Here is a 22,438-nt window from a genome sequence, read left to right as displayed (position 1 = left end):
TTAGACAATGTTTATTGAGACACGTGAAATCGACGCACAAGCGAAGGACTTCAGTGTTTTTCTCCAGGACCAGCACTGGGTTAGCGACCCACGTGGCCTCAGTGTGCAGCTCTTTGATGAAACCCGCTTCTTTGAGTCGACGAATTTCAGATAGCATGGCTTTGCGGTTTGGCTCGGAGAATCACCGCAAAGGTTGTCGAATTAGTCTAGCTCTTGGATCTAGATTGAGAGGGTGCTCGGCAAGTTCCCTGGGTACTCCTGGCATGTCAGGTGGAGACCACGCAAAGATTTCCCAACGCTTATGGAGGAACTCGACGACCGCGCTTTCCTATGCGCTATCCAAGTTGGACGCGATGGATGTCGTCTTTTTGGGATCTATCGGGTGGATCTGCACTTCCTTAGAAATATTGGTGGTGTCGATAGCTTGCTCTTGCAAGGATCTACCTCCGTCGGGTAACACGTCGTAGTTGGTGGTGAGCTTGGATGCTTCGTACTCAACCTGCATCCCGAAGGTTTCAGATAGCTTGTGAAGTCCTTGTCACACTTATCCGCTAGAGCGAAACTTAATTTGACTGTGATTGGGCCATTGGGTCCGTGGATCCTCCATAGCAGGTATGTATAATGCGGCACAGCCATGAATCTGGCGTATGCGGGTCGTCCTAGGAGAGCATGATATTGTGACGTCCAATCGATAACTTCGAACTCCAGCTTCTCCTTCCTGAAGTTTTCTCGTGTTCCAAACTGTACGTCGAGTAGGATCTTTCCTAGAGGATAATTTGGCTTCTCAGGTGTGATGCCATGAAAACGCGTATCCGTTGGTGTCAAATTTGCTAGACAGATGTTCATCTTCCGCAGCGTATCCGCGTATATGAGATTTAAACTGCTTTCTCCATCTATGAATATGCGGGAGACCTCAAAACCCGCAATCACCGCTGGTAAGATCATAGCTGACTGCCCTGGTCGTGGAACTTGAGGTGGGTGGTCCTCTTGGGTGAATCCTCTGGCTTGTCCCGACCAATTGAGGTACTCAATGGTTGGTGGAGGCGACTTTTCTGCCATAAACACATGTCGCGAAATTAACTTCTGCGCTGTGTTCGAGGGTCTGCATTTTTGTATCATCGACACTGCTCCCGTTGTGTCTATGAAGTCACCATCATTGCTTGGAGGTGCCGCAAGTTGCAACTGATGTTGATTTGCGCTGGTAATCGCGGGTGGTGGTGGCAGGTGAATTTCACTCCTTGGCCCCTGCACGTACCCCCTGTTTGTTGCTTGCGTGTTGGTGTTTTCCGCGTATCTTCGCAGAGCTTGAAAAGTTCGGCAATCCTTCTAAAGATGACCCGACTGTCTCTTTCCCTCATTGTCGAGGTAGAAGTGCATCTAGCATGGCCCGTTCAACAAATCTTCGGGTGATATGTTCTATGGCCTTGGGAACCTAGGCCGGTTATTTTGCCTGCTGGAACTCGGTGCATCTCTATGATCGTTGCGCTGGTCATTGTTCCGCTGGTAATCATCCCGATGATTTCCTCCACTATTTCCTCGGAAGCTAGCCGCCACTTGGCTGGGACCGTCATAACCTGTGAAGGGTCGAAAACGTCACCTATTTTGATTGTTATTCCAGTTACGATCCTCCTTGGGTGACCTCTGCCGTTTGTTATGAACAACATCTTCCCCGTCAGCCCAGCGATTCGCTATCTCCATGAGGTCAGCTATTGTTCTTGGGTTGGACCTTCCCAATTCCTCGATTAGATATCTTCTTCAGATTCCTGCGATAAATGCGTCTATCGCTCTTTCATCTGACACGTTCTGAACCGAGTTTTTTTTATGATGCTCTAACTCTGGATGTACATCCTCATTGATTCGTCCGACTTCTTCCTGCAGGTCCTTAGCTGCTCTATTGACGCAGGTTTCTTGCACGTGGAATGAAAATTCCTCATGAACAAGTCCTCGAAAGTTTCGCAGCTGTCGATGGATCCTTCCGGTAGCTTTTTCATCCAAGATCTTGCGGCTTCGCTGAGGTGGACCTGAATGCTCTGCATGGCCGTTGCCCTGGTTCCGCCCATCAGCTTCACTATCTCCAAGTAGTCCACTAGCCAATCCTCAGGATCTTGCAATCCATCGAATTTTTTGTAGCTGTCGGATAACTTGAAGCTGGAAGGTACTTTAGTTTTGCGAACTCGTCGGGTAAAGCAATGGAGCGTGCATAAATCCTCATCACTAACTTCAGGTGAATGCCAACGCACTCGTGTTTTGTTTTCCCGATCTCTCTCTTGTCGTGCTCTGTCGACTCGTGCTTGCCTCACCGTGTTTCTCGCATCGCCTTCTCGTGGAGGATCTCTCTCCGCCACCGTAGTGGGTCGAGGACTATTTTGCCTTGGACTATTTCTTCGTGGAGCACTTTCGGGTTGCGGTGTACTCGAACCTGCTATTGTTGTTCCCATAACGTCGACTCCTGCCATAGCCATGTGGTACAGTGCTTCCCTCGGATCTCCCAGAGGTGGTTTAGATGTCAGTATGAAGGCATGTGTCGCCATATATCCTGCTTCCGACGTTTTTGGGATGATGTGCCCTCTCGTGTCTATCGACATAAAGGACATGTCGAGGTTTTGGATCAAGTTTTCTGGTTCATGATCGGGAACATTTGCCGATCGCGATCTATTTCTTGCACGGGCGTCTCTGTGACTATTTCTCAAAGTTCCTGATTGTCGACTCAGGTTGTCCCTGTGCGCACTTGACGCGGAAGCTGCTGCTCTTCTTTCATCGAGTAACTTTCTTTGTTTTTCTAGCTCTCGTCCAGCACGAGCGAGTTTATATTGATATGCTTGCAATGCCTCCGGTGTAGCCGTGGTGGTCATCGGCTATGTACCGTTCATGGCTCTCTGAGCTCTATCCCAAGCTGCTTGCGGGGCAGCTGTATTTTCTCTCGCGGCGTAGACCCGATGTATTTATTTCCTGTTCCATGCGTGAGATCTGCGGGATCGATGTATGAGTTGCTCAAATCATCAAAAGCCTCCGACGCTTCGTCCTCTTGGCGGCTTGTTTCCCCGATTGCGCAGACTTGATGATATATTGTAGTTGTATTTTCATCATCTTCAGGGTCGGTGACACCATCGTATAGATCGGCGAAGACCTCCCTAATAGAAGTAGATCTGTCGATGAAGTCGAAGTTGCCGATGCTTTCCGAGTCGCTACCCAGATCGGAATCCGTGAACGACCCGAAAGTCATGTCGCCGAACTGATCGACGAGTCCCCCGCCGACGGCGGGCTTGGTGAAGCTTGGTGGAGGAACCTCCTCGTCGCCTGACTCGATCGATGATGATGATGATCCCGAGAAATTGGAATCGGCCGCTAACGGTCCCGAAAAAATCGGTGCAACGAGACGATGCGATCCTTCTTTCCCGACGCGAAAGCGGAAACTCCCGAACATCATCTCCATCGACTCCTCCAGATCGGCATATGCATGCAAACGGGCGGGAGGGTGAGTAACAAAATCGTCGAGATCAGGTTGGATCCGTTTACCTCCGTCCATAGTACTGCTTGTCGTAGATGATGTTGACGATGCCATCGAGATCACCTCCTTGCAGCCTCCAGTTCCCACAGACGACGCCAATTGACAAGGGATTAACTTGTCAATGCCTACGGATTGCAGACTTAGGGTTTCGTAGAAAGTAGAGGGCAAGTGGATCTCGAAGGTTCAGCCGAAAAAGGTGCTCGACTAAGAAACTAGGGTTGATGTCGGCAATAGATTCAATCCTTTCTCCTCCCCTCGGCTCCCCTTTATATAGGAGAAAGAGCCGAGGGATTTCGTGTCGTACAAGTTACAAGCTCTGGGAAGTCATCCGAGTCTTTCCCGTATGATTACATGATTCATGATTCCTAATATAACTCTATATTCCTTATCGAGGTTCACCGGGCTTCTGGGCCTTGAAAGCTCCGAGTCGTGGGCCTCCAGATAACCTCGGGTACCTTATTCGGCAGGCCCATTCGGGATGCCTATGTCACCCGTCCCTTGGGTCGGCGTGGTGCGTGTTGTGTGTGATGTTGGCCCCTTGGCCTTCGCAAGAAGAGATGTGGCATGCTAGGTCGACTAGCTAGTTTGTCGGGCTGATTCTAATCGGGCTACACAAGGTGATATTCTCTTCGAGGGGAGCAAACTTCATTTGAGGATTTCCACTTAGGGCATCTCCAACGGGGCGACGCATTTCGGACGGCCAAAAGTGGTCGCGAGCGTCCGTTTGCGTCGCCCCGCGGACATATTTTGTTCGCGCGTCCGTTTGCGTCTGGGTGTGCTCCAACGGGGCGATCCATTTTTAGATTGGCAACGTATTTAAAAATATAAAAAGTAGTACATTTAAATGCATAAAAACTATACAATGTAGATCTAGAAGCCTAGACTACTTGCTTCCGGATGGGTCGGCCCCGTCGTTGTGTCGCTCCATCGCCTGCTTCTCCGCCGCCTCCCGTGCGGCTGCTATGGCTCCGTGCGCCACCGCGTCCTCTTGCAAGCACTGCTCCAGCCTCACGTTCGCGGCGTCGTCCTTCAGTGTCTCGAAGGACTCGACTATTGCTCTCTGCTTCGCCGCCCTCTCCTCCGGGGTAGGCGCATCAGGGTCATCGGAAGACCATGATATGTCGGAGTCGAACTCCTCTGCGGCTGCGGCGGCCGCCATCCTGCGCTGTTCCATCTCGGCGTCCAACGCCGCGTGGCCCGCTCGCTCCTCCTATGCTTCCTTCTCCGCGTCAGCCAGGTACTTGGCGTCCCTGACCGAGTCGAGGAGGTCGCACGTGCTGTCGTCGGAGTCGAACTCCTCATCGGAGCTCGAGGCCGGGGGAGGTGGAGTGGGAGGTGTAGGTGTAGGTGGAGGCGTGGCAGCCTGGCCGCGGCCGGCGTTGCTCATGGTGGCTGCGGCGGAGTCTGAGCGGCAGCGGCGCTACGGTGGAGGTTGTGCGGTGGCTAGGGTTTAGTGGAGAGGAGATGAGATGCTACCGCCCCTGTTTATATAGATCGAAGGCAAGGCGAGGGCCGCGGCACGCGTGGCATCGGCATTACTTCGTGCGCAGAGGTAGGCGATGGTCGCGCGCCACGCGAGGCATCGTCATTTACGCGGCCGCAGATTTTCGAAGCGACGCCTCGGCGCCAGTACTGGCGGAGAAGACGCATGCCATACGGGCCAGACAAAACGTCCGCCAGACGCGAGCGGATACTTTCCGCGTCCGCGGAGCGTCCGCATAGACGCATCCGTAGCGCGTATTTGGGCCAGGTTTGCGTCTCCGCGCATAGCCCGGTCACTTTGCGTCGTTACGCTGGATGTGGTGTCAGACGCATTTCCGATCACGGTGGACGAAAACGGTCGCCATCGCGCCGCTGGAGATGCCGTTATGCGCCCATTCATGTTCCTCTGCCGCGTTAGTCTAAAACCTCTATGGCGCTGTCTTATGATTGACGTCAAAGTTTTGGGTGTCTCGTTCCCAAAGGGCACCGCCCCTGCCTCTTGGTCCACCATGACGCGCTTCTTTGTTGCGGATGCATTGCTGACACAGTAGAAGGTTGCGTGCTTTGGTGATTGAAAAATGTCAATTGCTAAGGGCATCTTCAGCGGCGCGACGTAAATGGACGCTGAGCGACCGTATTTGTCCGCTGTGATCGGAAATGCGTCTGGCACCATCTCCAGCGGGGTGACGCAAACTGACCGGATCGTCCGTGGAGACGCAAACCTGACCAAATATGCGCCAGGTTTGCGTCTCCGCGGACGCTCCGCGGTCGCGCAAAGTGTCCGTGTTGGGTGTATCCGGGCCCGGTCGGCAGTGAGTAGGTAAGCAAAAGATTTTTTCATTACTATTGATTGGGCAAAAGGACCATCTTTACAGAGATGGTTAGTCGAGTTAACCTAAAACTACAACGGTCGTACCTACTCGCCGTCGCGCGACCTAGACCGGCCTCGTTTACTCGCAGTCACACGGCCTACTACGGGCCGCTGGAAGGGCCGGCGCCGTTGTCGAAGCGGGAGCGCTTCACGCACTCCACGCGCCGCGCACGGCGGCGAACAGACATCTCGTCCTGCCGCATGCGGCGTTCGAGGGCCTCGGCCAGGGAGGTGTCCCACAGGACTGTCCTGGCCATAGAGTTGGCCTCCGCCTCCGTCGCCAGGGCCGCCGCCTCCTCCACCGCCGCCGCCTCCTCCTTCGCCTGGGCCGCCGCCAGCAACCCCGCCAGCTGGGCGACGAAGCGGGCCCTGTCCCTAGCTGATACGTCTCCGACGTATCGATAATTTCTTATGTTCCATGCCACATTATTGATGTTATCTACATGTTTTATGCACACTTTATGTCATATTCGTGCATTTTCTGGAACTAACCTATTAACAAAAGATCTTAGAAGTGCGATTCTGTTTTCTGCTGTTTTTGGTTTCAGAAATCCTAGTAAGGAAATATTCTCGGAATTGGACGAAATCAAAGCCCAGGGGCCTATTTTCTCACGAAGCTTCCAGAAGTCCGAAGGAGAGACGAAGAGGGGCCACGGAGGGGCCACACCCTAGGGCGGCGCGGCCCCCCCCCCCTTGGCCGCGCGGCCCTGTGGTGTGGGGCCCCCGTGCCGCCTCTTGACCTGCCCTTTCGCCTATAAAAAGTCTCCGTGACGAAAACCCGATCTGAGAACCACGATACGGAAAACCTTCCCGGAGACGCCGCCGCCGCCGATCCCATCTCGGGGGATCCAGGAGATCGCCTCCGGCACCCTGCCGGAGAGGGGAATCATCTCCCGGAGGACTCTACGCCGCCATGGTCGCCTCCGGTGTGATGTGTGAGTAGTCTACCCCTGGACTATGGGTCCATAGCAGTAGCTAGATGGTTGTCTTCTCCCCATTGTGCTATCATTGTCGGATCTTGTGAGCTGCCTAACATGATCAAGATCATCTATCTGTAATTCTATATGTTGCGTTTGTTGGGATCCGATGAATAGAGAATACTTGTTATGTTGATTATCAAAGCTATGCTTATGTGTTGTTTATGATCTTGCATGCTCTCCGTTATTAGTAGATGCTGGGGGCACGTTGATGCTAGTTACTCCAAGAGGGAGGAGTTAGGCGCGATAGTGGGTTCATGCCTGTGTGCATCTGGAGGAGTGACAAGAACCACTAAGGTTATGGATGTGCTTGTTGCCACTAGGGATAAAACATTAGTGCTATGTTCAAGGATGTAGTCACTAGTTACATTACGCGCAATACTTAATGCAATTGTCTGTTGTTAGCAACTTAATTGGAGGGGGTTCGGATGATAACTTTGAAGGTGGACTTTTTAGGCATAGATGCGATTGGATGACGGTCTATGTACTTTGTCGTAATGCCCAATTAAATCTCACTATACTCATCATGATATGTATGTGCATGGTCATGCTCTCTTTATTTGTCAATTGCCCAACTGTAATTTGTTCACCCAACATGCTGTTCGTCTTATGGGAGAGACACCTCTAGTGAACTGTGGACCCCGGTCCAATTCTCTTTCTTGAAATACAATCTCTTGCCAATCTTTGTTCTCTTGTTTTCTGCAAACAATCATCTTCCACACAATACGGTTAATCCTTTGTTACAGCAAGCCGGTGAGATTGACAACCTCACTGTTTCGTTGGGGCAAAGTACTTTGGTTGTGTTGTGCAGGTTCCACGTTGGCGCCGGAATCTCTGGTGTTGCGCCGCACTACATCCCGCCGCCATCAACCTTCAACGTGCTTCTTGGCTCCTCCTGGTTCGATAAACCTTGGTTTCTTTCTGAGGGAAAACTTGCTGCTGTGCGCATCATACCTTCCTCTTGGGGTTGCCCAACGAACGTGTGAAATACACGCCATCAAGCATATTTTCTGGCGCCGTTGCCGGGGAGATCAAGACACGCTGCAAGGGGAGTCTCCACTTCTCAATCTCTTTACTTTGTTTTTGTCTTGCTTAGTTTTATTTACTACTTTGTTTGCTGCACTAAATCAAAATACAAAAAAATTAGTTGCTAGTTTTACTTTACTTGCTATCTTGTTTGCTATATCAAAAACACAAAAAATTAGTTTACTTGCATTTACTTTATCTAGTTTGCTTTATTTACTGCTACTAAAATGAGTAATCCTGAAGTTGAAGTTCGCACGTTTAAGCAACGAGGGGGAGAATGTTTGAGAGATGCTTGGTATAGAATTAGCGATGCTCATAATAGATGCACTAAGAAGCACTCCACCATTATTTTACTCAGGAATTTTTATGTTGGTATATCTAGCTGGAATAGATATGTTCTTGATAGTCTCGCAAAAGGTGACTTCCTAAGTACTCCTGCATTAGAAGCTAGTTGCATTATTGAGAGCTTATTTGGAATACCCCTGTTGATAAAGTTAAAACTGAAATCTCTCTTGAAGATGTTATGAAAAAATTGGAAACCATAGAGAAAAATTTTCCAAGTATTGAAGCTAAATTGGAAATATTACTTGATAAAACTGATGAACTTGATAAATCCTTAGGAGGAATTGATGAAAGAATTAGTGTCCTAGAAACTAATGCTGACCATGATGATCAAATCAATAGGATTGATGAACTTGAAAAAGCTATGGGAACCTTGGGTTCAACATTTTCTTCTCTTAAATATAAGGAGAAAGCTTATGTGGGTAAGGAGCAAAAGTTTATGTATGTCTCTAAAGTGCCTAGACCAAAGAAGTATTATTATAGGCCTAAAATTGACAAAGCCCTTAGTACCACTATGGATGGGGGAGCTCATGATAACGATGCACCATCTCTTGATAATACTTGATACACACTTTCTGCGCCTAGCTGAAAGGCGTTAAAGAAAAGCGCTTATGGGAGACAACCCATGTTTTTACCTACAGTACTTTGTTTTTATTTTGTGTCTTGGAAGTTGTTTACTACTGTAGCAACCTCTCCTTATCTTAGTTTTGTGTTTTGTTGTGCCAAGTTAAGCCGTTGATAGAAAAGTAAGTACTAGATTTGGATTACTGCACAGTTCCAGATTTCTTTGCTGTCACGAATCTGGGTCCACCTCCCTGTAGGTAACTCAGAAAATTAAGCCAATTTACGTGCATGATCCTCAGATATGTACGCAACTTTCATTCAATTTGAGCATTTTCATTTGAGCAAGTCTGGTGCCATTTTAAAATTCGTCAATACGAACTGTTCTGTTTTGACAGATTCTGCCTTTTATTTCGCATTGCCTCTTTCGCTATGTTGGATGAATTTCTTTGATCCACTAATGTCCAGTAGCATTATGCAATGTCCAGAAGTGTTAAGAATGATTGTGTCACCTCTGAATATGTCAATTTATAATGTGCACTAACCCTCTAATGAGTTGTTTCGAGTTTGGTGTGGAGGAAGTTTTCAAGGATCAAGAGAGGAGTATGATGCAACATGATCAAGGAGAGTGAAAGCTCTAAGCTTGGGGATGCACCCGGTGGTTCACCCCTGCATATATCAAGAAGACTCAAGCGTCTAAGCTTGGGGATGCCCAAGGCATCCCCTTCTTCATCGACAACATTATCAGGTTCCTCCCTGAAACTATATTTTTATTCCATCACATCTTATGTGCTTTTTCTTGGAGCGTCGGTTTGTTTTGTTTTTTGTTTTGTTTGAATAAAATGGATCCTAGCATTCACTTTATGGGAGAGAGACACGCTCCGCTGTAGCATATGGACAAGTATGTCCTTGGTTTCTACTCATAGTATTCATGGCGAAGTTTCTCCTTCGTTAAATTGTTATATGGTTGGAATTGGAAAATGATACATGTAGTAATTGCTATAAATGTCTTGGGTAATGTGATACTTGGCAATTGTTGTGCTCATGATTAAGCTCTTGCATCATATGCTTTGCACCCATTAATGAAGAAATACATAGAGCATGCTAAAATTTGGTTTGCATATTTGGTTTCTCTAAGGTCTAGATAATTTCTAGTATTGAGTTTGAACAACAAGGAAGACGGTGTAGAGTCTTATAATGTTTTCAATATGTCTTTTATGTGAGTTTTGCTGCACCGGTTCATCCTTGTGTTTGTTTCAAATAAGCCTTGCTAGCCTAAACCTTGTATCGAGAGGGAATACTTCTCATGCATCCAAAATACTTGAGCCAACCACTATGCCATTTGTGTCCACCATACCTACCTACTACATGGTATTTTCCGCCATTCCAAAGTAAATTGCTTGAGTGCTACCTTTAAAATTCCATCATTCACCTTTGCAATATATAGCTCATGGGACAGATAGCTTTAAACTATTGTGGTATTGAATATGTAATTATGCACTTTATCTCTTATTAAGTTGCTTGTTGTGCGATAACCATGTTTATCGGGGACGCCATCAACTACTCTTTGTTGAATTTCATGTGAGTTGCTATGCATGTTCGTCTTGTCTGAAGTAAGAGAGATCTACCACCATAGGGTTAAGCATGCATATGTTAGAGAAGAACATTGGGCCGCTAACTAAAGCCATGTTCCATGGTGGAAGTTTCAGTTTTGGACAACAATCCTCAAATCTCAAATGAGAAAATTATTAATTGTTGTTATATGCTTATGCATAAAAGAGGAGTCCATTATCTGTTGTCTATGTTGTCCCGGTATGGATGTCTAAGTTGAAGAATAATCAATAGCGAGAAATCCAATGCGAGCTTTCTCCTTAGACCTTTGTACAGGCGGCATAGAGGTACCCCTTTGTGACACTTGGTAAAAACAATGCATTGTGATGATCCGGTAGTCCAAGCTAATTAGGACAAGGTGCGGGCACTATTAGTATACTATGCATGAGGCTTGCAACTTGTAAGATATAATTTACATGATACATATGCTTTATTACTACCGTTGACAAAATTGTTTCATGTTTTCAAAATCAAAGCTCTAGCACAAATATAGCAATCGATGCTTTTCCTCTATGGAGGACCATTCTTTTACTTTCAATGTTGAGTCAGTTCACCTATTTCTCTCCACCTCAAGAAGCAAACACTTGTGTGAACTGTGCATTGATTCCTACATACTTGCTTATTGCACTTATTATATTACTCTATGTTGACAATATCCATGAGATATACATGTTACAAGTTGAAAGCAACCGCTGAAACTTAATCTTCTTTTGTGTTGCTTCAATACCTTTACTTTGAATTATTGCTTTATGAGTTAACTCTTATGCAAGACTTATTGATGCTTGTCTTGAAGTGCTATTCATGAAAAGTCTTTGCTTTATGATTCACTTGTTTACTCATGTCATATACATTGTTTTGATCGCTGCATTCACTACATATGCTTTACAAATAGTATGATCAAGATTATGATGGCATGTCACTCCGAAATTATCTGTGTTATCGTTTTACCTGCTCGGGACGAGCGAGAACTAAGCTTGGGGATGCTGATACGTCTCAGACGTATCGATAATTTCTTATGTTCCATGCCACATTATTGATGTTATCTACATGTTTTATGCACACTTTATGTCATATTCGTGCATTTTCTGGAACTAACCTATTAACAAGATGCCGAAGTGCCGATTCTTTGTTTTGCTGTTTTTGGTTTCAGAAATCCTAGTAAGGAAATATTCTCGAATTGGACGAAATCAAAGCCCAGGGCCTATTTTCTCACGAAGCTTCCAGAAGTCCGAAGGAGAGACGAAGAGGGGCCACGGAGGGGCCACACCCTAGGGCGGCGCGGCCCCCCCCCCCTTGGCCGCGCGGCCCAGTGGTGTGGGGCCCCCGTGCCGCCTCTTGACCTGCCCTTTCGCCTATAAAAAGTCTCCGTGACGAAAACCCCAGTACCGAGAACCACGATACCGGAAACCATCCCGGAGACGCCGCCGCCGCCGATCCCATCTCGGGGATCCAGAGATCGCCTCCGGCACCTGCCGGAGAGGGGAATCATCTCCCGGAGGACTCTACGCCGCCATGGTCGCCTCCGGTGTGATGTGTGAGTAGTCTACCCCTGGACTATGGGTCCATAGCAGTAGCTAGATGGTTGTCTTCTCCCCATTGTGCTATCATTGTCGGATCTTGTGAGCTGCCTAACATGATCAAGATCATCTATCTGTAATTCTATATGTTGCGTTTGTTGGGATCCGATGAATAGAGAATACTTGTTATGTTGATTATCAAAGCTATGCTTATGTGTTGTTTATGATCTTGCATGCTCTCCGTTATTAGTAGATGCTCTGGCCAAGTTGATGCTAGTAACTCCAAGAGGGAGTATTTATGCTCGATAGTGGGTTCATGCCTCTGTGAATCTGGAGGAGTGACAAGAACCACTAAGGTTATGGATGTGCTGTTGCCACTAGGGATAAAACATTAGTGCTATGTTCAAGGATGTAGTCACTAGTTACATTACGCGCAATACTTAATGCAATTGTCTGTTGTTAGCAACTTAATACTGGAGGGGGTTCGGATGATAACCTGAAGGTGGACTTTTTAGGCATAGATGCAGTTGGATGACGGTCTATGTACTTTGTCGTAATGCCCAATTAAATCTCACTATACTCATCATGATATGTATGTGCATGGTCATGCTCTCTTTATTTGTCAATTGCCCAACTGTAATTTGTTCACCCAACATGCTGTTCGTCTTATGGGAGAGACACCTCTAGTGAACTGTGGACCCCGGTCCAATTCTCTTTCTTGAAATACAATCTCTGCAATCTTTGTTCTCTTGTTTTCGCAAACAATCATCTTCCACACAATACGGTTAATCCTTTGTTCTGACAAGCCGGTGAGATTGACAACCTCACTTTGTTTCGTTGGGGCAAAGTACTTTGGTTGTGTTGTGCAGGTTCCACGTTGGCGCCGGAATCTCTGGTGTTGCGCCGCACTACATCCCGCCGCCATCAACCTTCAACGTGCTTCTTGGCTCCTCCTGGTTCGATAAACCTTGGTTTCTTTCTGAGGGAAAACTTGCTGCTGTGCGCATCATACCTTCCTCTTGGGGTTGCCCAACGAACGTGTGAAATACACGCCATCACTAGCCACCTCCGCCACCGCTTCGTCCCTGGCGGCGATGGCGATCGCCAGCTCCCGGTTCTCATGCTCGACCTGCGCGGGAGAAGGGCCCCTCCGCTGGAGCAGTCGAAGCGGTCGGGGATGGGGACGTCGTCGTCCGCGATGTCGTGGATGACGGCGTCCGCTGGTGGGGCCACCGGAGGGGCCGCCATCGCCACCCGCGCCTCCGCGAGCTCCGCCCTGGCGTCGGCGAGCTCGGCCATGGCGTTGGCGATTTCCGCCCTGGTCGCCGCGAGGCGCCCTTCGGCGCGCTCTGCCGCCTCCGCCGCCTCCAGGTCCAACTGTTGGGCCTCAACGCCGGCGGCGACTACCTCCTCCTCCTCCGGGTGGAAGTGGCGGCACATCTGAACAACGTGCTCCCAACTAAGGTTCTGCCCGGCCATGGATGGATGGTAGGGTTTAGCTTGAGGTGTGCCCGTCGCCCCCGCCGGTGTCCACCATATATAGCCACGACGGGGCAGGAAACGGCGTTGGCGCGCAGGTCGTTTCCCGCGCGCGCAAAATGCCGATGAAACTTGCCAATGTATTGGGCACGCGCGAGAACGATCGTCGTCGCGCGGTAACATTTAATCGCCGGCGGCAGTCCTCGACGGGACGTAAAACACCATTAGCGAGCTTAATGCTATCCCTGCTAAAAAAATACGTCCGCACCCTAGAGGTACCCCAGACGCAAACAATCGCCCTGGGCCACATGACGTCCGCGGGCCGACGCAAACGGACATTTCGAACGTCCGACATGCATCGGCCCGCTAGAGATGTCCTAAGATCGGCACCTTGGTTACGTCGACATTGGCACCTCCATGGCCTCGATTATCAAGATGTTGCCGTGGGGACTATCAAAAAGGTCATGTTTGAAGATCGACTAGACTCCCAAGGTATCTCACAATAGGCGAAATGCAGTAGTTGTAAATCGTTACGGCGGGTCACTTTTTTGTGTGGCTATGTGCATCTTTGATCTCTAGACTAGCTTTAGACGTTAGAGAGGGGATTTGGTGATTAGGTGTATACGTGAGCACCCTCTAGATGCCACACGATCTGCGTTGAGATTCGGTTCTCGTTAATTGGATCTGTTGTCTTGACGTTGTCTTATCCATCGCTAAAGGTGGGTCCTACGTGATTTAGAAGTGTTGTTAGTGCTGATGTGGTTTGCTAACCCAACAATGATGGTAACAGTGGATTGCTAGACGTGTCACCGGGCTTCTTTTGTTAGATGTTATAATGTTGCAGAGGTTATGTATTTAGTACTATCATCTTAGTATTAATATATATTTTTTTAAATCAAAAATACTACCAAGTTTAACTTTTTCCGGTGAATTTTGTAGAAGTCGTCTAAAATCAAGTTGGGCTTTCAAGTTAAAATCGTGTCGGCGCACAGCCCCTGACACCACTGGCGCCGGCGTCCTCCACGTCACTGCTTGCAGTTCGTCGTCCTCCAACCGCACAGATTTTTCTTCTACCAACCCATTCATCACACAGCCAAGTCACCTACTTCGATCCACCCAGCTTTTAAACACGCGTGAAAGATCGCCGCCACTCCCTCCAACCGCCGGCCGCCGTGACATCGCTTGATCACTTCCGCTACTGCCGCTGCCAGACGCGCGCACAGAGGGAGGTGCCGCCGGCTGTCTGTATGGAGCCGCCACCGCCGCAGCAGGAGCAGCAACTGCTGCGAGTCCTGGACAGCGTCAAGCTCTCCCCGGCGAACCAGCCACCCGCGTCGTCCCTGCCGCTGTCCGGCCTCGACGCCGACCGCAACATGCTCGACGTCTCCTTCCGCACGGTCCGCTTCTTCCCTCCGCACCCGGTCTCCCTCGACCCTCTCGACGCCCTCCAGGACGCGTTCGCCGCCGCGCTCGCGCTCTTCCCGCAGCTCGCGGGCTCCATCCGCCACGACGACGGCCACCTCGTCTTCTCCGGGGCCGGCGACGACGCCGTCACCCTCGTGCTCGCGGCGTCCGAGCTGTCGCTTGCCGACGTCGACGCGGACGCGCCGGACTCGCCGCTGCTCGACCGCCTCGCGCCGCGCGACGGAGACGGCGGGCCGGCAGCGCTCGCGCTCCAGGCCACGCGGTTCGCGTGCGGCGGCGTCGCGCTCGGGATGCGGGTGGCGCACGCGCTCTGCGACGGCGCGGGGTCCACCAAGTTCCTCACCGCCGCGGCACTTCTCGCGCGAGGGCAGGAGCCTGCCGTGATGCCGGTGTGGGAGCGGCGGGAGCTCCTGGGCCCCCGCAACCCGCCGCGGGTAGTGACCCCGTTCGACGCCGTCCTCGCGACCGACGAAGACGTCGCGCGGCGCGGGCCGTACGGCGACGGACACGAGCGGCTCGCGCGGGTGTGCTTCCATGTCAGCGACGCGCGCGTGGAGACGCTCAGGGCGCGGCTCGCCGCCGACGCCGGCGTCAAGCTCACGACCTTCGAGGTTCTCGCCGCCTTCATCTGGCGCGCCAGGGTGAAAGCCAATCAAACACCCCCCGACGAGACCGTGAAGATGGTGTACTCAATGAACATCGGCGGGCTCCTGGACCCGCCGCTCCCGGAGGGGTACTGGGGCAACGTGTGCGTGCCGGTGTACGTGGCGCTCGCTGCCGGCGACCTCGTCGGCCAGCCGCTAGCGGAGACGGTCTCCCTGGTCAAGAAGAGCAAGCGGGGCGTGGACGAAGAGTACGTGCGGTCCTACGTCGACTTTCAGGAGCTGCACCGCGGGGAGGGCGTCACGGCGGGGCGGCGCGGCGTGAGCGCCTTCACGGACTGGCGGCGGCTGGGCCACTCGGATGTGGACTTCGGGTGGGGCGGCCCGGACGCCGTGCTGCCGCTTTCGTGGCGGCTGCTCGGGAGCGTGGAGCCGTGCTTCCTGCTGCCGTACGGCGCCACCGACGAGCGGCGGCGGCGTGGGTTCAAGGTGTTCGTCGCCGTGCGGGAGGAGGCGGTGCCCCGGTTTAAAGAGGAAATGGAAGAGATACTGTTGCAGCCTGAACACAGTGACTGCATTTCAGTTGGAAAACTGTAAAACTTGGATATTATTACAAATTCGTCAAGAATTTATATTTAGCCAAATTTGTCAATTTAAATTTGCACCACCTTCTCCTGTAATGGGTCCCCTCATTCTCTTTGAATCTAATTCCCTAAACCCTAAACCCCTCGCTGCCACCACTAATAGACTCCGCTGATGGTCACTTCCTACTTCCTAGTGCCCCTAACTAAATCATGTTTTCTTTCGAAAAGGAGGGAAAACTCTAGGCCTGTCCCTTAACCAAATCATCTACTCCCGCTCAAATTTGAACTAAACCTCTAACACATATTATTGATCGGATGATGTAGTTATTTTCGTTGTATTCTCATCTCTTTAACTCCAATTTTACTGGTATGGTTAATCATAGGGAATGCCTATGGGAATTACTCTCTTGGTAAAATGGCAAAAACAGAGAGATAACCATATATTCAAATGAATAATTTGACATTTCAATTACCAACACTCGGATATCCATCCTCTAAAAGACAAATGATCAAATAATTCCAAACACAATGTAAATAGGAAAATAAGAAAGTGAAAATGCGCAATACATTTTAACCCTTAATTTGCAATTTGTGCAAAGTTTTTTTTTTAAATTGTTGCCCCTTTCCTTGGACTCATCATCTAGTTGCCCTATTTTGTAAAAATGCTACTTTGGACAAAATATTTATTTGATGCCACTTGTTAGAAAATTACTTTAGAAGTGACATCATTTTTTGCATTATGCCCAGGCTTTGGACAAAATATGAACTTAATATTTTGCTCCAACAAAACCATTTTAATCCAGCTGGTAGACATATTACACATCCACACACAATAAATAGTAGAGATCCTTATCCTAACCAAAACCACTCTCATTAGATATGTGTGCAATCGCCCAAACCAAACACATTCTACATTGGTCACTTGTTCATGTAAAAACAACAATGTAAGAGACAAACGAAGAAAGGGTGGAAAAAGAAAGAGAACTTCACAGGATGTATCTTACAATGACCAGTAACCATCTCGCAGCGGATTTCAAGCAGTGATCGCAGGAACCGGAGGTTGTTGCTGCTTCACTTGCTTCTTCCTCATATCCTTTGCATTTGCACTGGGAGGGCCAGCCACCTTTGATTTCTGCTCCATTTTCGCAATTGGCTTCTTCTTGTCGGGAGAGGGGGATGACTTTTTCTTCGGAACTTTCCGGTCATTTGTGTTGTTGCTTAGACTGATTGCGCCTTGCAGCTTCAGAGCCGACTTGTTTGTGCTGATGCTATCTTTCTTTGACTGCCCTTTCTTTGGGTTCTCAGGGTGGACCATAGATCGGGGCTCCCATGGCCGTGCAGCGATCCAGCGGTCCATCCAGCTCCAGCCCCAGCCACCGTTACCAACTCCGTAATTGAAGTTCCCAAGGCTTGTGGCAGACCTTGCCCTCCACTGCGAAAGGGTAGAATATAGGATTTACATTGTTGAGATACATATAGAAACACTGTTACAATGCTCTATGGAACAGCTAATCATCAGTTCTGTATCGAAATAATAGGCATGGATATTAGCAGCTAGTATGAACCTGATGGTTAAACGCATATGCCATGGCTCGCTCACGCTTTACTGCTGCTTCTTCCCTTAGATGTATCATGGCCAGCATTTCACCCATATTTTTCGAGCCTCCGTTCCACTCAACCTAGTACAGACACCCCGACGAACAAAACAAAATGTCAAGGAACTCTTTACTTTTCTTCTTTGGTGAAGGTAGCCAAGGAGTACTCTATGATGACAAAATAAAGCTAGTGTAATGAAGAAGATTACCTGCAAATTCTGTAGTTTTGCATCAAGTTTTACTTGATTCTCTTCCTTCTTCTTCCTATTGCGCCCTTCAGTAACCATGAAAGCACGACGGTGTGTTAGCTCAGCTTGTAACTTGTTCCAAGACTGTATGTAGCTCAACGTGGCGGTAGTCTGCTTGTTCACTGGATTGCTGTGCCCAACAATGCGCAGTCTTTTAAGTCCTTTCAGACAACGGAGAGTTTTCCTTGCCTGCATTTAAGTGATGATTATCCAGCGAAAATGTTATTTCTTAGCTATTCTCTCCATTAAATAGTCAAAATGAAGGCGTTGCAACACATTATTGCTGGTACCTTGTAGCGCCGAAACGCATTCTGAATCCGAGTAGCTGCCCAATCTTCTAGTGCTGCGTTGTCTTCAGGGTCGCTGCTGGAAGAAGGGCCACTGTTGGGCTTTTGCTGTGGCAGGTTGGCTCCATTGCGTTGAGCAGCAACCTTCGTTGTAAAAGGAAGCATATGAGAATGACTGCAATTTAATCTTTTCTAAAGATTCATGACTTAATTGATCCAAGGATGTGTAGATGTTCAAGTGAAAACTAACAAACAGATAACAACGTAATGTAGCTGGTATGACAAAAAACAACAACAAAAGCTTCATTGTCAGTCTTGACCAGAATGTAGCAATATTTACTGATACGGCAATTTTGTACTACGAGGAACGAGTCAAGAAATGGATGCATGTTAGGCCGTTTGTTGTCTCGAAATTCTTGTGGCAGAAAAAGAAAGTTATGAAAGATCAATTCAACAGTCCAGTCTATTATTCCTGAACTCATTTCAACAGTCAAGTTACCTTCACAGACCAGTCCGATGTCGATGTGAGAAGTGATTTTTGTCCATAACAATGAGGCAATAACAAGGGAAATACCATAAGTGGGATTTTTTTCCCAAGGAACACAAGTTTCTGGATTCTGATAAATTAATCTAACACAAACTGTTGGTTGCACAGTGGTGAAGAGTGGCCAAACATTTTTGGTTTCCGAACCATAGCACACAAAAGATCAACATAGGACTCAGCTACCAAAGAGTAATATTTTGATTCTAGCATATCCAACATCCATGCTGACGATTTCAGATATCCTGATAGCAGTGAGTAGGGTCAGGTAGATCACCAAAATACCACACACACGTAGGGGTAGGCAGAAGGTCCCTATCCCAACATCCAAGGCAGCACCCAACTTACAGAAGCCTCAGACATACTGTTCTGCAAATCAGCGTCGATGGTACCTTTCCATTATTGCCATCGGCAAACAATTCAAGCTTTCCTTGTGGCCAACTTTCCATTATGATGACCACAGCAACAAGACACCCAAGTTGCAGAGAGGCCAGTGATGGCAGTCCAGGGCCTTGTTAATAATCATAATGATGGAATGTGATGGAATGAAATCGATGGCATCTTTTTCTCAGGTTGCTTAGAAGTCATGCAAGGGGGTCAGGGTGTGCAGGACTTGGAAGTTTGGGTTGAAGATTGATACAGTAATATTTTTCTTGTGTTCTCGAGACAGGGGAAGAAACAGGAGGGTTAATGGAGTGGAGGGGGGTGCCTACCTTTGCGTGCTTTGACTTGCCCCGTTTCGACTTCTTCTTGCTGATGATGGTCTTGAACCAGTCCCCTGACCCCATGGCCCGGAGTTCACCTCAGGAGACGAATTTGTGTTCTTCAAATCCCCTTTGCCTTGCCTTAAACAATCCTGTTGCCTAGTTCACCTGGAAAACGAAAGGAGAATACATTAGTATCTAGGAAATGCTTCTTTTTTGGTTATATAAGAAGACAAAAATCGCAGTACTAGATTGCGCAAGATGGATTAATTAGATGAATAAGTTTGGTAGTATCCTGTTCTGAATCCCTATGAGACTCATGTACAGACAGTAAAAAACCAAACCCATGTTTCTGAATGACAAGGAACGCGAGGAATGAATTCTCTTTTTTTCTGCGTGTGTGCAAAATCACAAGAAAACTGCATCCGGAACTTCAGGAACTGGACAAGAATGGCAGGTCAACTCGAAACTGAAGCAATAATGAGGGCAAAAAAACAGAACCCAAGAAGAACCCCATGGAAATTTGCGAAAGGCTCCTGGAAGAATAAAGATTGGAGCTTTCTCCCTCCAACCTGACAAAGTTCTTCAGAACTCCCCATGAATCAAATCAAACCGGGCCGATGGCTCGTCCATCACAGGGCATAGGAGTGCAGAGCAGAACACGAACCAAGAACGCCCAGGAAACCAGGCGCAGAGCAGGGAAAGAAGCAGGAAACAGAGAGGGGGGCAGAAACTAAAAGTACCAGGTGGGCGGTGGCCGTCGCGCGCGGTGGCAGCCTAGCATCCGATGAGGAGTTGCTTTCCCGGAGGAGCGGGCGCGGTGGTCGCCGAAGAAAGGGAGGCCGCCACTGGAAGCAACGGATCTCCTCCTCCTGGACCTCGCGCAGTCGCGTGGGGAGGTGGTGGGAGGGGGAAGGTGGAAAGGTGCAGGGTTGTCTTCTCTTGGAGTTGGGTGTAAGTTCAGATCGTCCTTCGCCAGTGTGCTGCTCCCCCGTCGCCTCGCTTTAGCCCCTCTTTGATGATGACTCGGCTGACCTGCTATTTCTTACTTTTTTTTTTTTTTTTTTGCAGTGTGAGATTAGTACTGCTTTTATTGTAGTGGGATTACCACCATAGTTAAAATATTTTTGTTCTGATCTTGCTGCCATATAAAATGGGGACAAGGAGGTAACTCGTTTTGACTTTGACGGTGATCCGCTTCACCGGAGGTTATGGATCTTCTGCAGATTGCAGTGTACCTGTTTTCCATGTGCAACTGGTGTACTAGGTTAAAATAAAGTTGAGCTAAATACACCAGTAGTCCTAATAGTTGTAATTTAGGTACAGTTTAGTCCCAATAGTTGCAAAATGGGGTGAGGTAGTCCCAAAGGTTGTTCCAATGTGCAAAAGTAGTCCTAAACTGTTTCTATTGCCGCCACGTGGCTTGATATTTTTGCGAAATGACCCCTACACATTTTCTATACTACTATATCTGAACTTGGTGATGCCTAAGGAATGTGGGTCCCACCTAACACGTTAGAGGAAAGAAATAAAAATGTACATGCTCGTCGAAGTATTCGAACCCTTGACCTACCAGCCGAATGACGGACGCTGTTACCATCAGAACAAATGATTGTCTCTGTCGCGCCAAAGATCTTAATGTTTATGTTTTAGTAGGTTTATGAAAGTCAAGAAATTTTGTCTGGTCTCTCGGATTCAGCTAAATAGATAACATACCTTATTTATTATTTTCTCACTCCCGTTTGACGGTAAGTACCAACCCAGTACATGCATCATACATAGTGCAAGTACACATTATACATACGCTTTTGCTACACGTGCTTTCGTATTGTTTCAGCTAGCTAGCCATGTATTACTTGTACAATACAAGCACGTATCATGTATGATTTTAGAACACGTCAGTGGTGTTTGCAAGCCTACGTTTAATCATATGATTTTAGAACACGTCAGTGATAATACATACACTTTTGCTACACTGCTTTCTGTCTACCATGTTTACTCATGCATATCGGTTTAAACGGAACACCGAACTAAATTATCCGCTAGCTTAACTACTACATGAGTATAAAACTGATAGAATTTCGGCTGCCATTTCGTATTACTCGAATTAGAGAAGAACTGAACTTGAGCTTGAGCCGAACGAGACACTCGGTGTACGAACAACCCAGTTACCAACCTACCATGCTCATACAACATGCCGGTGCAGCGAGCGACGAACTTACTTTCTTAGAAGGAGCTTGTTTTCAGAAGCTTAATTAATATGTGAGATTTTTATGAATGCCACATCATTCGCGTCAATATTAAATGTCCACAGCATAATCCCGCATATAAAGTCTCTTTGGATTGGAGCCAGCTGCCCAGCCAAAAATTTGGCGTTGACCACATGCGGAGGCTTTTGTTTGGATTGGAGCCGGCTACTGCCCAGCCAAAAATTTGACGTTGCCCACATGAGTAGGCTTTTGTTTGGATTGAGGCCAAATTGTTGGATCCGAGCCAACTATTTGGTCACGCGGTCACTTTTTTAGCTAAATGTTGGGCAAAATGTTGACGGAAAGCCGCGCCAATTATTTGGCACGCCCTGGTTTGGTAAGCCTCGCGGGGGCATAATCCAAACAGGTCCATAGGAATCCGACTTGGGCAGGCAAATTAAAATTGTATCAATATTAATAAGCTAACGGTCTATACATTAACATAAAGAATACCTTGAGCTGGTGGTTTGTTCTTGCTGGCCGTGTAACCTGCAGGTCGCGTGTTCGATCACTACCTTCACTCTCAATTTTTATTATTCTTCCTCTCACCTGACAGGTGGGGTCGACAAACAATAGGCCAGATGTGGTATAGAAAATGTATAGGGGGCCTTTTGCGAAAATACCGAAGCCACGTGTCAGCATTACATTCAGTTGGGACTAGTTTTGCACATTGGGACAACTTTTGGGACTATCTCATCCCGTTTTACAACTATTAGGACTAAAGTGCACCTAACGTACAACTATTGGCACTAGTGGTGTATTTAGCTCAATAAAGTTATGAAACGTAAGTACGTCGTGAACCAAGGCATAGCATGGTGGCACTAAGCTG

The 22,438-nt window shown here is 48.2% G+C and overlaps 2 protein-coding genes across 3 annotated transcripts; one reads left to right on the top strand and one right to left on the bottom strand.

The window, feature by feature from the left end:
- Positions 1-14,426: 14,426 nt before the first annotated feature.
- LOC127311222 (3'-N-debenzoyl-2'-deoxytaxol N-benzoyltransferase) lies at positions 14,427-16,053 on the top strand. Its single transcript, XM_051341598.2, has one exon. The coding sequence runs from the start codon at positions 14,622-14,624 to the stop codon at positions 15,996-15,998; it is 1,377 nt and encodes a 458-aa protein (XP_051197558.1). The 5' UTR covers positions 14,427-14,621; the 3' UTR covers positions 15,999-16,053.
- A 787-nt stretch (positions 16,054-16,840) lies between these two features.
- LOC127311223 (protein IQ-DOMAIN 9) lies at positions 16,841-20,321 on the bottom strand. Of its 2 annotated transcripts, none has more exons than XM_051341599.2 (6): positions 20,104-20,321; positions 19,370-19,528; positions 18,119-18,259; positions 17,790-18,017; positions 17,551-17,664; positions 16,841-17,417 (listed from the first exon to the last, which is right to left on the bottom strand). In XM_051341599.2, exons 2-6 carry the CDS (start codon positions 19,442-19,444, stop codon positions 17,019-17,021), a joined length of 957 nt encoding a protein of 318 aa, XP_051197559.1. In that variant the 5' UTR covers positions 19,445-19,528; positions 20,104-20,321; the 3' UTR covers positions 16,841-17,018. The 2 variants fall into 2 exon arrangements, with proteins under 2 accessions (XP_051197559.1, XP_051197560.1); XM_051341600.2 differs by lacking the exon at positions 20,104-20,321 and adding an exon at positions 19,933-20,045.
- Positions 20,322-22,438: the final 2,117 nt, after the last annotated feature.

The sequence above is a fragment of the Lolium perenne genome, chromosome 7, assembly GCF_019359855.2.
Source record: "Lolium perenne isolate Kyuss_39 chromosome 7, Kyuss_2.0, whole genome shotgun sequence".
Lineage (NCBI taxonomy): Eukaryota > Viridiplantae > Streptophyta > Magnoliopsida > Poales > Poaceae > Lolium > Lolium perenne.
The sequence above is the reverse complement of the archived record's forward strand: the minus strand, read 5'-3'. Positions and strand labels throughout refer to the sequence as shown.

Excerpts from the sequence above, each read along its gene's own strand:
- LOC127311223 (XM_051341599.2), bottom strand. The coding sequence starts at position 19,444 with ATGGGGTCAGGGGACTGGTTCAAGACCATCATCAGCAAGAAGAAGTCG. Across the intron at positions 18,018-18,118 it reads ATGCGTTTCGGCGCTACAAG|GCAAGGAAAACTCTCCGTTG; the intron begins GTACCAGCAATA and ends ACTTAAATGCAG. Across the intron at positions 17,418-17,550 it reads CATATGCGTTTAACCATCAG|TGGAGGGCAAGGTCTGCCAC; the intron begins GTTCATACTAGC and ends ACCCTTTCGCAG.
- LOC127311222 (XM_051341598.2), top strand. The coding sequence starts at position 14,622 with ATGGAGCCGCCACCGCCGCAGCAGGAGCAGCAACTGCTGCGAGTCCTG.